The 14,722-nt window shown below is 43.3% G+C and overlaps 1 protein-coding gene across 3 annotated transcripts in view; it reads left to right on the top strand.

The window, feature by feature from the left end:
- The window catches only part of ERG (ETS transcription factor ERG), a 281,253-nt gene that overhangs the window by 83,456 nt on the left and 183,075 nt on the right, over positions 1 to 14,722 (top strand). For all 3 annotated transcript variants that reach the window (XM_012445406.3, XM_064380152.1, XM_012445383.3), the window contains one exon: positions 2,768 to 2,853. In XM_012445406.3, coding sequence (XP_012300829.1) covers positions 2,815 to 2,853 — 39 coding nt within the window. In that variant the 5' untranslated portion in view covers positions 2,768 to 2,814. The remainder of the gene's footprint in view (positions 1 to 2,767; positions 2,854 to 14,722) is intronic.

The raw sequence follows: 14,722 nt of genomic DNA, 5'->3' as shown, positions 1-14,722 counted from the left end.
TACAGAAAAGCAAATGGGAACGTGTTCGGCCTCCTGAGGCTTCAGCTAGGACCTGACATGCTTGTCTTTCTGCTCTATCCTGTTGGCTGAAGCAGATCATATGGGCAGCCCAAAAATAAGGGTTCGGAAGTAATTCTACCTCTTTAGTGGGAGTAACCACAAAGTTATGTGGCAAAAAGCATGGATACAGGAGGGCTTGAGTGTTGTGACTGTCTTCGCTCTCATCCATAGTGAAAGTGAAACAAGCTATATACCCTGTATCTTCTCCGTGTCTCTAGAACACTTACGGGGTGTTTCAATGACCTGTATGTGCAGTAAACTAACCTAGTAGTTTAGTACAACCCATTTATTATTGGTCACAGTCCTGCGGGCTGACTGGACTCAGCTGGAAGCTGCCTCCCTGATGTTGGCAGGGGCCATGGTAATCTGAGAGATGGTTCTCTGGACCGTCCAGGACAGTTCCCTCCCAGGCCTGGCACTGGTGCTGGCTGCCCGCTGGGCACTCGATCCTCTGCCGTGTGCTGTGCTGCTGAGGGTATGGGGACCTGGTTTCGGGAAGCAGGAAGGGGAAGCTCCCAATTCCAGGCCTGGGCCTGGGGCTCCTGAAACATTCCCATTGCTGTGTTCTCCAGGTCAGAGGCAGCACAGGTCAGCCTGGGTTTGAGGGGAAGGGGACAAGCTTCAACCCCTGGTATGAGCGGCAGCATGTGTGTGCAGGCAGGGAGGAACCGTGCAGAGTGGACTAGCCCGGAGGGACTGCCCAGACAAACGGAAACAGCCGTGTGCTCCCCAGAGCAGGGTCATGCAATGGGAGGCCCTCCCTTTGTCAGGACAACTTGTGGATGCCGAATGACCAGGCTGAATGATCCCAGGACCAGAGTGCTGTTTTCCTGGAGCACCTACTGCTCTTAGGAGAAGAAGAATTGAGGATTCTTGTGCTCCCAGAAACCTTCAGCCAGGCCCTGTCTTCTCCCAGCCTCTCTTCCCATGAGAGCACCAGCAGCCTGGGTCCCCTTCATCTGCTTCCCGGTTCAATTTCAGGACTGCACTCCACTCCCTTTGCATTTTCATAACTATCATCCCCCAGAGGGACTCACTTTAGGGCTTTGGGGGAAAAGTACGTATTTTCCAAGACCTAGACATTTGGCTATAGAAAAAAATAATGCCTGAGGTTCCCAGCATCGTCTTCTTGGCCAGCCAAGCTCTCCCAATCTTTCAGGAGGACAGACTCGGAGCACACGGTCATGAGAGGCGGTCGGGTTGGAAGTGGGTGTGTCTGTACCGTGAGAGGTCGGAAGGGCGGGCTGTGAATGTGGTGAGGGCTCCTGTGGGAGCTTTCCCACATCACTGGAGTCATGTGTCCCACAGCAGATTGAAAAGACAGCTTTTGAAAATGTCTGTAATCATATTGTTTATTTTTATTTTGTGTTTATTACTGCAACGAGCCATTGTAAAGAAGAAAAACAAAAAATACAGGTGATAAAAAGCAAGTGATGGCATCTAAAAATGTAAATTAAAAAAGGTGTCTTTAGTGCCAGAAACAACTGATGGCTTAGCTGATTTGCAGAGCACCAGAGACTGGCTGGGGACCAGTTACTAGAGGCTGGAGCCTGGAAGGAGGGGCCCCATGATGGGAGAGGTCAGCCTAGAATCCAGCTGCAGTCAGAACCATGACCAAGCGTCCAGGGAGGCCGGGCAGCAGGTGTCAGCGGTGGGAAGGTGAGGGGAAGAGATACCCCTCTCTTCTCTCACCCCTGCTCTCCAGAAGGGGCCACATCAACCAACTCTGACAGGTGGCCAGGAGGCTAGGCGCCCTGCTGAGTCCATCTGTAGAGGTCAGCCCGGGGGCCTGGGACAGCACGGGGAGGCTGGAGACTGGCTTGGTGGAAGGGGAGGGGCACAGACGGTGGTCAGAACATGCCACTTTATAATCCGAATAAAGGAATATATATTGGATGAAGTATTTGTTTCTGGAAAATTCCTGGAGTATGGGCACCTTTAAATTTAATTTATTTGAGGCATGTTTTAAAATGTCCCTTCAAAATATGGGTTGATACCTGATAATTAAGTCAGACCAAATTTTTTTATGGGCTCTGGAGTCAGATAGGCTGATCTGATTTGAATTTTGGTTCGGTTGCTTATTAACCAGGTGATCCTGGACAAATCAGTAACCTTTATGAGTCTCGAAGTCCTCATCTGGACAATGGGAATGACAGCTCTCAGCATCGTGGTCAGAATGAAATGAGGAAATGTGTGTGGAGCCCTTAGAAGTCAAGGAACTGGCACTGAGATACTCAATGAACAGTAGCTGTGTTGTTTACTAAGAACTTAATAACGAAGCCGAAAAGGATGTGCAGATGGCGTTAGTTATAATGAGATTTCAAAGTCTTGCTTTCTCAGTGTAATGGGAAGTATGCCACATTTTAGTCTCATGTCTTTATTTAATGGATCCCTCATTAGATGTTGCCCCTGTGGAAGGATGTGTGGATACTGCATGCGATGTGGGTCAGCTTGAGCTAGATTCTTTTGGCCTTGTCGAACTGGGGTTCTCTTGGGCTCAATCTAAGTGATTTTCCCAATGGAAGGGAAGTGAGTTATCCAGTCACCTCATGGACCACACATACCTGGAGGATGCCTTTAAGCAAACATGCTTAAAGCAAAGCTATGATTCTTTTGTCACTGGTGAGTTGTGTCCAGTCCTGCTAGAACATAAAACAAAGAAATATAGTTTTTTATTGTTATTTATGTTGTTCCTTTTGTCTTCTAGCTGTCAGGTTCTGAACAGCTGGTAGATGGGCTGGCTTATTGAAGGACATGATTCAGACTGTCCCGGACCCAGCAGCTCATATCAAGGTAAGTCCCGTCTTGGCTGGGAAGCCAACTCTGGCTTCCTCTGTGCCTAGATTTTCATGGATAGCTGCCCACATATCAGTCAGTTAGGGGCCAGTCAACACAGCCCAGGAGCTAAGAAAGCAGTTTTTACTTTTATAAATGGTTGAAAAAGAGATCAAAAGAAGTGTATTTCATAACACGTGTAAATTACATGAAATTTACATTTCAGTGTCCATTAAGAAAGCTTTATTGGAACACAGCCCCATGCATGCATTTCCAAATCATCTGTGGCTGCCTTCAGTGCAGAATGCCATGGTTGAGTAGGTTCGACAAAGACCATATGGCCTGCCAGCTGAAAATATTTACTGTCTGGACCTTTTCAGAAAAGGTTTGCTGAGTTAATATATGAAATCACATCCAAATTCTTCTAACTTCTGTTTTAATTCCATCTCCTTTATACTTGCCTGGGGTTAGTGAGGAGGAGACAAGAGGGTGAATGGTTGGATTTCCGATGTAGGAACGTTGTTTTATCTGGGCTCGCTGACACTCAGCAGCCCGTCACCTCACACCTGCCCTGGCTGCTTTCTGACCTGCACTTCCTGAGGCTGTGGAGGTGAGAGGGTGAGGAAGTGAGACTTGTGTCAAAGGAGGTCCCTGAGAGGACTCTGGCCCATTTATTTTGACACTACACATATGTGTGGGTAATAGCTACAGGGAGGAAATGAGGTGGTAGTGTTCATATACTTGACACAAATAAAGACTGCAGAAAAAATTGGGGCTTAAGCTACCTTAAGCAAATAGGCTGTCTACACCTGTTCTGGTTCAACTATATCTATGCTGGCCAAAGTAATTGACCACACAGCCAGTTCTTCACTTTCCCCATATTAGTTCATTTTCCTTAAGTGATGTGGTTGGTTTTACTAATTTATATTCCTTGCCTAAAACCTTTATTGAAAATGGAAAGTGGCTTATAATTGAAAGTTTGTGGCATTGAAAACTGTACCTCTTTTTGAATAAAATATAAAATGCCTTTCAAAATCGCACACATACAATTACACATGGACGCACGCACATTTTAAAACAATACATTTGGTGAGGCATTCTGGGCCATGTGCAGCTCACATGCATACACATTTACTTTCTTTGAAAATGGAATTGGAAGTAATAAGAATTTCAGTGCATTCCTTGAGCTTTGTGGGTGCTCCTGAAGTTTCAGAGATTGGGTTGTTGACGATTCTAAATTTTGCCCAGGGTCACAGAAGAGCAGATGCTTATGGGGACACTATAATTTGATTTCTGAGTGGTATTTCATTGGGCTGTGACAATTGTGTTTACAAAAAAAATGCAAGTGGGATATCTCTTGTGGATGTGATTGGTTTCTTCAGAAGTGTTGGGAATATATTCGATCAGTATGTCTATGCTACTACACACGTAAAGTGGGAGAAAGACTTTCTTTAATTTTTAGTGTCTGCTAACCATGAAGCTACATGAGGCAAAGAAAAGCTCATGGGGAATTGAGACAATAAATATCTTCTGTAGTTCAGAACGTGAGGGACGGCAACCGAAATTCATTTTATTGGCATTCCACACCACTGCTCCAGGCAACCAGAAGGAAATGATGAAGTCAGCAAGAAAGTATTACAGATTAAAAAAAATAATTCATAAAGCTGAAACAATTCTATGCAAACCTGAAAACACCATCTTTGAAAGTGGAGCTTGGTAGAAATATTCTGTATTTGATTTCAGGAATGAACTGTTTTCGGCTCCAATTTATCTTATTGTCATCATATTGGTTGATGTCAATATAAAATGAAAGATAATTTTGAGAAATTGTAACTCTGAGTCTTTTTTAAAAATAAATTTCACCCCAAATGGCTTCTGTGTGTTTGGAGACATGAACTGGCGATAAGAAGTGTGGTTACTAATAGCCGATATTGACTGTGAGGTAGAATTACGTTAAAGATGTTTATTTCCTTTATAAACCTGTCAAAATTCTACCTACTAGAATTTGAACAATTATTTTTGTCATTCTTTTTTTTTCATATGAAATTGGGGTTCTTGACAACAAAGTTTGGAGAATAATTGTCTTCCACTGATTCATTGAAATGCCTGATGTTGGCGTTTATGAAGTAAAGTTTCATGTGTGAGAAGTTTCTGGCTTTGGGCTGTGGAGTGCTGCTGTTATTTCTGGGAAGGAAATTCGTATAAATCGCACATGAATGATTCCTCTTGATGTGTTAACATATATAATGGAAGATTTTGTTTCTGGTTCATTGCTACTAAAATGTTTTTGTTATCTGAGAAGGACTTGAGTTTTCCACAGAAGTGACTTAACACTGTAGGTGCGATGCCCGTGAAGACGCTGTGTGTCTTCACAGTCCTGTCTGCAGGCCATCCTTGAGGAGAGGAGCATTCCTTTCATCTTAGCCAAATTCACTCTGCACAATTCATGATGACTCTTTTCTGCCAGAACAAATGGCTTTTACCCTTTTATATGTTTAAGGAGCTAGAAACAATAAAAAAGAAGGAGGGATGGTTGATAACTGTGGAATATAAAATATTCTTGATTTAAATAGTGCAAGAATTGTGGCAATTCATTTACAAACAAAATGAGCAGAATGTTTATTTTAGCTGCTTCTCTGTTGGTGATAATAGTAACTGTCATTAAGGATAATTTGATTTGCCTTTCTTTGCAGGCCATTCCAGGTACCTTTATTTATTTATTTATTTACTTACTTAAAGGCATGGTCTCACTCTGTTGATCAGGATAGGGTGCGATGGTATGATTATGGCTCACTGCAGCCTCTGCCTCCCAGGCTCAAGCAATCTTCTTGCCTCAACCTGCTGAGTAGCTGGGACTACAGGTGTGCACTGCCACGCCCAGCTAATTTTTTATCTTTTTGTAGAGACAAGGTCTCACTCTATTACTCAGGCTGGTCTCAAACTCCTGGGCTCAAGCAGTCCTCCCACCTTAGCCTCCCAAAGTGCTAGGATTACAGGTATGACCAAGATCTTTCTTATAACAGAAATTATACCGATGTATCATGCAGACCTACCCTTAGCTCTGTGAAGGGGTAGACCTGTCACAAGCAAAGATGCACCTGGACAATCACCCACAGCAGAGAAGAAAAAGACTAGCAAGTCCACTTTCTTAGGATCCTATAAATATTTTTGTCATTAATTCTAATTCTGATAAAGCATTTTTAAATTCACGATTGCATTTCCTAAAAGGAATTTTGTCTCTGTAATATTTTCATTTACTAATACTTGCTGAAGAGGACTAACTCCCCTTGTTGTTCGCCAGCTACTCTTGTGGAATAATACGCATTTTGAAGCTGGTGGAATGAGGTCTGGACTGAGAGGGGAACCATCTGCATGTTAGTTCTGCTCCGTGGTCTCCAGCTGTGTCTCCCAGAGATGCAGGTCACAAAAACCCTCTGAGCTTTGCGTTCTTATCTAGTTTTGTGTTGTGGCTAAGAACACATTCTGACTCAATTCAAATCATACTCTGTCGTTTACTCACTTGGTGATTTTGTACAAGTTCCTTCATTTCTCTGTGCCTTGGTCTCCTTTTATATGAAACAAAAGCGCCTGTTTCGCAGCGTTAGTGGGAGATTAAATGAGTTAGTACACTTTAAACCCCGCTGAGTGCTAAACAATTGTGAGCTGTCACTGTGATCTATAAAGTGAGGGGGGCATACCCATCTTAAAGATAAAATATCATTCTCTCTCTGGTATCTATAGAGCAACATGGGTATGTCTTACAAAACAGTGAGTGGAGTGAAAAATACAGAAAACAGAATGCTCTCTGTAGCACATGCTACTTACATGCATGAAAAGTTGTACGCTCCCCAAGCAACATCATAGGGTTTTCAGGCGTACATACATACCTAAGACATATAGATCACATTGGAGTGGGTGCTTGCCTGTGTGGTACATGCTGGCTAGTTGCTTTGAGAAGTGGTTAGGGGATGAGGGAAAAAATAATTATATGCAAATAAAACAAGTTAATAACAGTGATGCTTTTATGTGGCACAGTGGGTCCTCCATACTGGTAGGAGCATGAGTTTGGACAAGCACTTTCGTATTGGCTTGGTGTTACCTAGTAAAGCTGAAGGTGTGCCTAGCCTGTGGTCCAGCTCGTTTATTCATTCAGGATCTACCTGGGCACTAGGAGGTGTATATGAGTAAAAAACAGAACAACCCAAATGTCCATCTACAGAAAAATGGATAAATAACCTATTGTAGTCCACCGATGGAGTACTATACAGCAGTGAAAAATAAACTAACAGTGTCTCTCTGTAGCCATGTATCAATGTGGATGGTTCTCTTATGTGAGTAGAATAAAGTCACAGATTATCTGCAATATGATTCCAAAAATCAGGATTCAAAAGAGGCAGAATTAAAAAGCATATAATTCAGAGAAACATAATATGTGCTGAAAAGAAAAACAAGGAAAAAATAAACACATAACTCAGCATTGAGATTACCTTGTTGGGGAGGGGAGAGTTTTTAGGGAGGGGCAGAAGGGGCTCCTGAGGTCCTGGCGCTGACTTTTGTGGACTAGGAAGTGCATGCAAAGGTGTTTGCTTGCTTCTTATTATTTAAATTGCACAAATAGATTACATATCCTATTTTGTGTGCCCTATTTGCAATAAAAAATACTAAAATGAGAGAGAGGGATAATTAGATGGCTCATAGTGAAGCCATTCTTGGGAGGAAGGTACTTTCTAATTGTAAACCACATTGTACTTTAGCAAATCATCCACATTAGAGATCACTTGGTCTGATGCTGTTCTAACTGCACGGAAAGGTGGGAGATATTGCTGGTCAAGTGAGTCCCTTGAAGCAGAGGCTGTGCCCGTACCCGGGCTGAGGATGGGCCATTTCCAAGTTGAGCATGTCCTGCCTTGGCTTTGTGAGTTTTACTAACCCAGCCTTTTGCATTGGAGAACGATTTGGAGATTGTTCCTGATTTGGGCTTGTTTATTCATTCAACAAACATTTAGCAGACCCTCCATGTACCCACACTGGGGGTGGGGGAGGAGGGAGAGAAGGTGTCAAAAAGACATAGTGCCTGCCATCCAGAGCATGGGTCACCTGTACTTCACCAGTGGAGTACTATACAGCAGTGAAAAAAAAACTATGAGTGTCTGTCTGTAGCCATGTATCAATGTGGATGATTCTCATATGTGAGTAGAAAAAAGTCACAGATACCTGCAATATGATTCCACAAATCAAGTCTCAAATACCTGGGACACTGTGAAGCTGCCAGTGAGGCCCAGGGGAGCTGAGGCTCAGTGAGGCTGGGATCTGGGCAGGATCTCGGGGGCTGCCCATAGTCTGCACCTTGACCTGCCCCACCAGCTCACCCATCACTCCTGTGTTTACAGCACCTGTGTTCAGCAGCCGCCGCCTCTGCCTGTAGACCTCCTGGCAGAGGATTTTCCTGGGATCACACTTTGCTGTTTCTTCCAGGTGAAGCAGGCAGATGTCCTTTGAGGATGCTTGATGAGGCTGCGGGTTCTAGGTCCACTCACCTGCAGCAGGCGAGTATAAATGCCTGAATTTGGACCCTCCGTTGACACATCCTCTGTCCTCCAACCCATGAAGGGTGTCCAGGCTCAGTTCTGTTGAGCTGATCACTGGATACTGTTCCCTAAGATTTTGTGTGAGGATCAGTCACCAACAACGGATCGCAGGCTCAATGAAGTCACTGTTCAGGTTTCTAGTTGCTGTTTATATGTGGGGAAGGACTAAAAAACCGGCTTTCCCAAGATTTGTTTCTAATCATGATTTTCACCACTTGGGTTCCTTTTCGCTTTAGCTTTTATACTTTTGCGTAATTTTTGTAAATGTGTTGGGATCAGATGATCTCAGTTTGAAACTTGGCTCCACCTGTTACTAGCTGCCTCAGTTTCCTCAGCTATAAAAGGGGAATGAAATAGTGCATCTACCTCATAGAATCGTGAGGAGTAAATTAGCTAACGCCTTTAGAGCATCTGAAGCAGTGCCTGGCACACAGTGAGCACTTATTATCACATTACATATTGTTAATATAATATTTACACCACATTCATTATAACATAGTAATATTTTTAAACAATATAGCATGTTGTTAATCTATAATGTTGTATACTAGCATACCGTTACATATAGCAGTAGAAGGAGAGAAGGAAGAAGGGGAAATCTTACGCAAAAAATTACATAGACGCAGGGTCAGTACTTCCTAAGAAGCGAAGCGAAGCACTTCATTCCCACATTGTTCCACAGCTGCCGCTCTGGAAGTAACGCTAACTATTTCTGACCTTAAAAGATGCTAAACTTAAACTCTGCGTCTGTTTTATACACGGAAGAGTCTCAAACAGTTTCAGAGGTAGCAGCATTATTTGCGAGGTCACTGCAAAGCTGAGCGCCCAGCAGATGAGCCAAGCTCTTTTCAATAACACGAAGCAGATGCAGAAAGCGCCTGAATCTGCCTCGCGAGGAAGGGATTAGGCGATGTCTAGGGGCCGGTGGTGATTTATCTCATCGCCATGGTGAAGGGTGGATTTCACTACAGAGCTCCCACCTGGCTGACAAAAGACTCATTGAGTTGTAAGCATTTCTCACAGTTTGCAAATCTGATTTATGGTAACTTTGCTTCACAGGAAGATGGAAAGTTTATCCTTTTGAGAATATACTCAAAAGAGACAGTTTTCTTTCCCCTGCTCAAAGTCTGTCTCCTATGAAGCTGATGTAAGTCTTTGATATGCTGCCTATTTTTTCTCAATAAATCAGCTTTGATCAGTTTCCAGCCCGGTTACCACATCCCGATGAGCCCTGTGACTTTGTGGCCGTGCATAGCTGCTCTTTCATTTTCTTCTGCAGGATGATGGCATGATGAAAATTTCTACAATGAATATGACTTTTATAATCAGAAAAATAATATCAAGATATTTGGCCAGGCACGGAGGCTCACGCCTGTAATCCCAGCACTTTGGGAGGTTGAGGCGGGTGGATCACGAGGTTAGAAGTTCAAGACCAGCCTGGCCAAGATGGTAAAATCCCCATCTCTACTAAAAATGCCAAAAATTAGCTAAGCGTGGTGGTGGGCGCCTGTAATCCCAGCTACTCAGGAGGCTGAGGCAGAGAATTGCTTGAACCCAGGAGGCGGAGGTTGGAGTGAGCCGAAATTGCACCACTGCAGTCCAGCCTGTGTGACAGAGCGAGACTGCATCTCAAAAACAAAAACAAAAACAAAAACAAAATACAAGATATTTAATATGACAAAATAACGGAGACCCTACCCACAGATTTCTTTATGTGTGTAATCTCGAGCTGCACTGTACTTTCTCTTTCTCCTTCTGGCTGGCTTCCTGCACCCCTTGGGGTCGCCATGCTGGGCGCCCTCCAGGGCCAGATTCCAACGCAGAGCTCAGTCCCTGCAGCCTTTGGAGCAGTGTTCAGCGCATGTGCAGTGGGGTTTAGTGAAGTGTTCCCCAGACATGCTGCACAATCTCCCTCAATCTGGCGATTCCTCATTATGATTCAGTGAGGCTGATGTGCAGGGGGCGGGTGCGGGGGGCACCAGCTTAATCAGAAAGTGTAGGTGAGGGTTGGAGGAGATTCACAATCACTTCCCAGGATAATGAGTAGAAGTTGTACATGGTTAGCCTATGAAGAATATGAAGAGATGATCAAACTCACATCTATTAAACTCCATTGTCACCCATCAAATCTGCAAAGATTGAAAACCACAATAGAATGTGACAAAATAGTGCTCTCAGATACTTCCTGGAGAAGTATTGATGGGCACAATTGGCTAGCCCCCCTCTGGGGCAGTTTCCCTGGGGAGTTTGTTAAAATACAGATTCCTGGTCTAACCTAAAGCTTCTTCTCCAGTAAGTTTGGGTTGGAGCCCAGGGCATTGCAGTGTAAGCACCCGAAGTGTTTCTGTGTACCTTGCTCAGATAATTGATAGTGGTCAGCAATTAATCTAGCCTCAGATAATCGATACATATTTATAAAAGGAACTATGTTTTTGTTGTTGTTGTTATTTGTTTTGCATGGCTACTGTGAATATCCTTGTCAAACCTCTAAAGGTTTAAAGAACACTATTTGGACTTGGGTTTCAAAACATCAGCAAGTCTCTTGGGCTGGTGTCATAGAGCCCAGAAGAGAAGTAACACTTGTTGCTTCTTCCACCTTACAGGAAATCAACTTAGGAGTTTGAGTCAGCAACTTTTCCTAGGGTTAGCCCACAGCAGTTGAGTGTTTTAGAGACATCAGCAAGGTTGACACCACTGTCTTTGACTTAACTCTGTGCAGTTGAGGGTTGAGGATCATTCTTCTCCTTGTAGGACTCAGTGTGGGGCCACTGTTGTGGGGGAAGCAGGAATCGGAGGGTACAGTGGTTCAAGACACTAAATTTGCACTTTCCCATGGGGACACCCAACTTTCTCTTACTAGTGAGTAGAACAAGTCCTACTTCTGCGTTTTTGCTGATTTAATCTTCACCTTCTTTTCCTTTTGTGTCTTCTTTACCTTCTGATTGCGAAATTCCACGGTGTATTGGTATCAAAGAGTGATCATTGATACGAGATCACCCAATTGTGCCCATCTATACTTCAGGAAGTACAGATAGTGTGACAAAATATCTATATATTTTGTAGATATCTATATATTTATATTTTTATAGATATCTGTATAAGAGTGCTCTCTCTGAGAGCACTATTTTATCACATTCTATTGTTTTTAATCTTTGTGGATTTGATAGGTGACAATGGAGTTTTATAGATGTTAGCATTTGGAAACTTGTGAGTTTGATCATCTCTTCATGTTCTTCATACAAATGAGATGACATCAACAAGTTATGTCATCTCATTTGTGATATTTTTGGACCCAATTTCAATGTAAAATTTCAGAATTGTTGAGGCTACAGCGTGAACTGAACAGATGATGTTCCCGCCTGCATGGAGCTTCCATTCCAGTGGCTGAGATGGAATATGCTCAAGGGAATACTTGCATGTCATGTGGTGCTGGTTGCTATTCTCCAGAACAAAGCAGGGAAGCAAGAGACTGAGGAAGGGAGAGGTGGAATTCTACACAAAAGGTTGGGGCAGGTCATAGGGAAGAGGTGACATTCAAGCTGAGACCTGAGGGAACTGGGAGCAGGAGCTATATGATCACACAGGGAAGAGTATTGCAGAGAGAGGGAACAGCATGTGCAAAGGCCCTTTGGCAGGAGCTTGCCTGGCGTGTTTAAGGAAAGCAAAGAGACTGGGGGCTGGTGTGGAGTGAGGTTAAAGCTGCAGGATGTGAGCTGGAGACATGCTGGTGAGGCTGTGTTGTAGAATTCTGTTGAGCAAGGATAAGGGCATTTCAATTTTATTTTGCACATGAGGGGAGGAGAACCACTGGAAGATTTATAGCAGATGTGATCTGATTGAATTTTCTTTAAAGCTTTCTTGAAGTATAATTTACATTGGTTGAAGTTTTGAAAGAACCATGTTGGCTGATGTGTGGGGAACAGACTAGAGGGGGACCAAGAGCTGAAACAGGGAAGGCCGATGAGGAGGCCATTGGCAGGCGCCAGGCAGTGAAAGGGGATGTGGTGAGAAATGATCAGATCGGGGATCTGCTTGGAAGGCAGAAAAGACAGCATTTGCTGATGGATTAGATATGCAGTGTAGGAGAGACAAGGATGACTTCAAAGATTTTGTTTGTAACTGGGTGTATGATGGTGCCATCTACGCTAAAAGGGATGTCTGCAGGAGGGGCCAGTTGCAATGAGCAGGAAATCGGAAGCGGGGTTTGGCTGTGTTGAGCTGGAGATGCCTGTTGAATATCCAAGTTGTGATGTTGGATATCCAAGGTTGATATGAGTCTAGAGGTCATGTGAGAGATACACTTGTGAGTCCTGAGCCTAAGGCTGTATCTGAGGCTGAGTGACTAGATGAGGTCACCTAGGACTGAGATGCAGAAGAGCCTTAGGGTTGAGCTTTGGGCCCCTCCGATGCATAGAGGTTGGAAAGAGGAAGGGAAACTTACAGAGGAGCTGAGAGAGGTGCCAGTGGGGTAGGAGAAGGGCTAAGAAAGTGCTGGCAAGTGAGATGAGGACTGAGGATTAGCCAAAGCTTTGGCCACATGGACATCACTGTGACCTTCATATGCATGATTTGCATGGAGTGGACAAAAGCCACCTTGCAGTGAGTTCGAACAACAAAACAGAGAGAGAAGTGCAGACAGCTTATATGCAAAGAATGCTTTTGACATGATTTAGGAGGTTTAGTGAGTTTCTCAGCAATTTGTATACCCTGTATTTTAATGACAGCACCCCTCAACTATATCATATATGTTGTGCAGATTGTTTTTGACCATTATTCTACCTATTAATTTTTGTGATGTTATTATTATTTTTTTTTTTTGAGATAGTCTCGCTCTGTTGCTCAGGCTGGAGTGCAGTGACACAATCTTGGCTAACTGCAACCTCTGCCTCCCGAGTTCAAGCAATTCCCTTCCTCAGCCTCCTGAGTAGCTGGGATTACAGGCACCTGCCAGCACGCCTGGCTATTTTGTTTGTTTGTCTAGTAGAGATGGGGTTCACCATCTTGGCCAGGCTGGTTTTGAACTCTTGACCTCATGATCCACCCACCTTGGCCTCCCAAAGTGCTGGGGTTGCAGGCATGAGCCACTGCACCCTGCCAATGTTCTTTTACAACACCCCATGAGGTAAATTATTTTTCTTTGATCACACCGATTGATATTTCTCTTTATTTTTCCCTTGGCTTTTAACTTACAAAGTTTTGATCTATTTTATTCTTCTTTTTACTTTTGTGCATTTCCCAGTATTCTGTGTAACTTGTTTAACAGATATAAAAGAAAATACATCTTATCGTAAAAACCACCAACAAAGTCATTCAGCATTCACAGGAGATAAGCATAATGGCTTGTAGCATTGAATTCAGGCTCCTTCATCAGGATTTCTGGATTCTGTGCAAAATGAACACAGCATCACTTTGCAGCAGGGTTTTTTTTTTTTATCTTAGTCCTCTCTGCAGGGTTGATAATAAAAATATTTGATAATTAGCATGGACACACTAATTGGAATGCGCATAAACCAATCAGAAAAGATTACAGTTGGGAGTAGCAAGTGTCCCTGTCACATCATGCACCACTCTCTCCCCATACCTTACTTGTGGGTGAATTGAATTTCTGCCTTCCATGCCTTTCTGGCCTTCTAACTTTTGCCTTTCTGTCCTCTGATCCTTGCTATTTGTCTCCTTGCCATTTTGGGAAAGGAGGGGCATTTCCTATATGAGGATTGTCTGTGTGCCTGTTTTATATGTTTGCTAGATTATAAATTACTCAAAGTGATCACATAATCTGTATCTGGCATTATACATTGTGTAGATAGCACATACTTCACATATATGGGTTGACTGAATTAAATAAGCAATGGTAACAATGAAACAGGAGTGACCCAGGGACTTCATTGTATTCTGGGGCAGAACTGAACATTTTGGTATTCACTTACACTTTATTCTCTCCTTTCTAGGTATGATTGTAACCATACAGCCAGTGTATAGCAGAGGGGACATGCTCTCAAGGACCGTGTGTCTTTGCTTTTATGATACCTATAGACTTTATTTTTTAGAGCAGTTTTAGGTTCACAACAAAATTGAGCATATACCATAGTGCTCCCATGTAATTCCTGCCCCTACACATACATAGCTTCCTCCACTATCGACATTTTACCATACGAGTGGGTCATGTGTAACAAGCGCTGAACCTACATCACACATCATTATCACCCAAAGTCCAGAGTTTTCATTAGGGTTATACTCTAATATAACACCATGTACTCTTGGTGTTATGTGTTCTGTGGGTTTGGACAAACATGTAATGA

The sequence above is a fragment of the Aotus nancymaae genome, unplaced genomic scaffold (assembly GCF_030222135.1).
Source record: "Aotus nancymaae isolate 86718 unplaced genomic scaffold, 86718_ANA_hifiasm-v0.15.2.pri h1tg000022l_1, whole genome shotgun sequence".
Taxonomy (NCBI): domain Eukaryota; kingdom Metazoa; phylum Chordata; class Mammalia; order Primates; family Aotidae; genus Aotus; species Aotus nancymaae.
The sequence above is the reverse complement of the archived record's forward strand: the minus strand, read 5'-3'. Positions and strand labels throughout refer to the sequence as shown.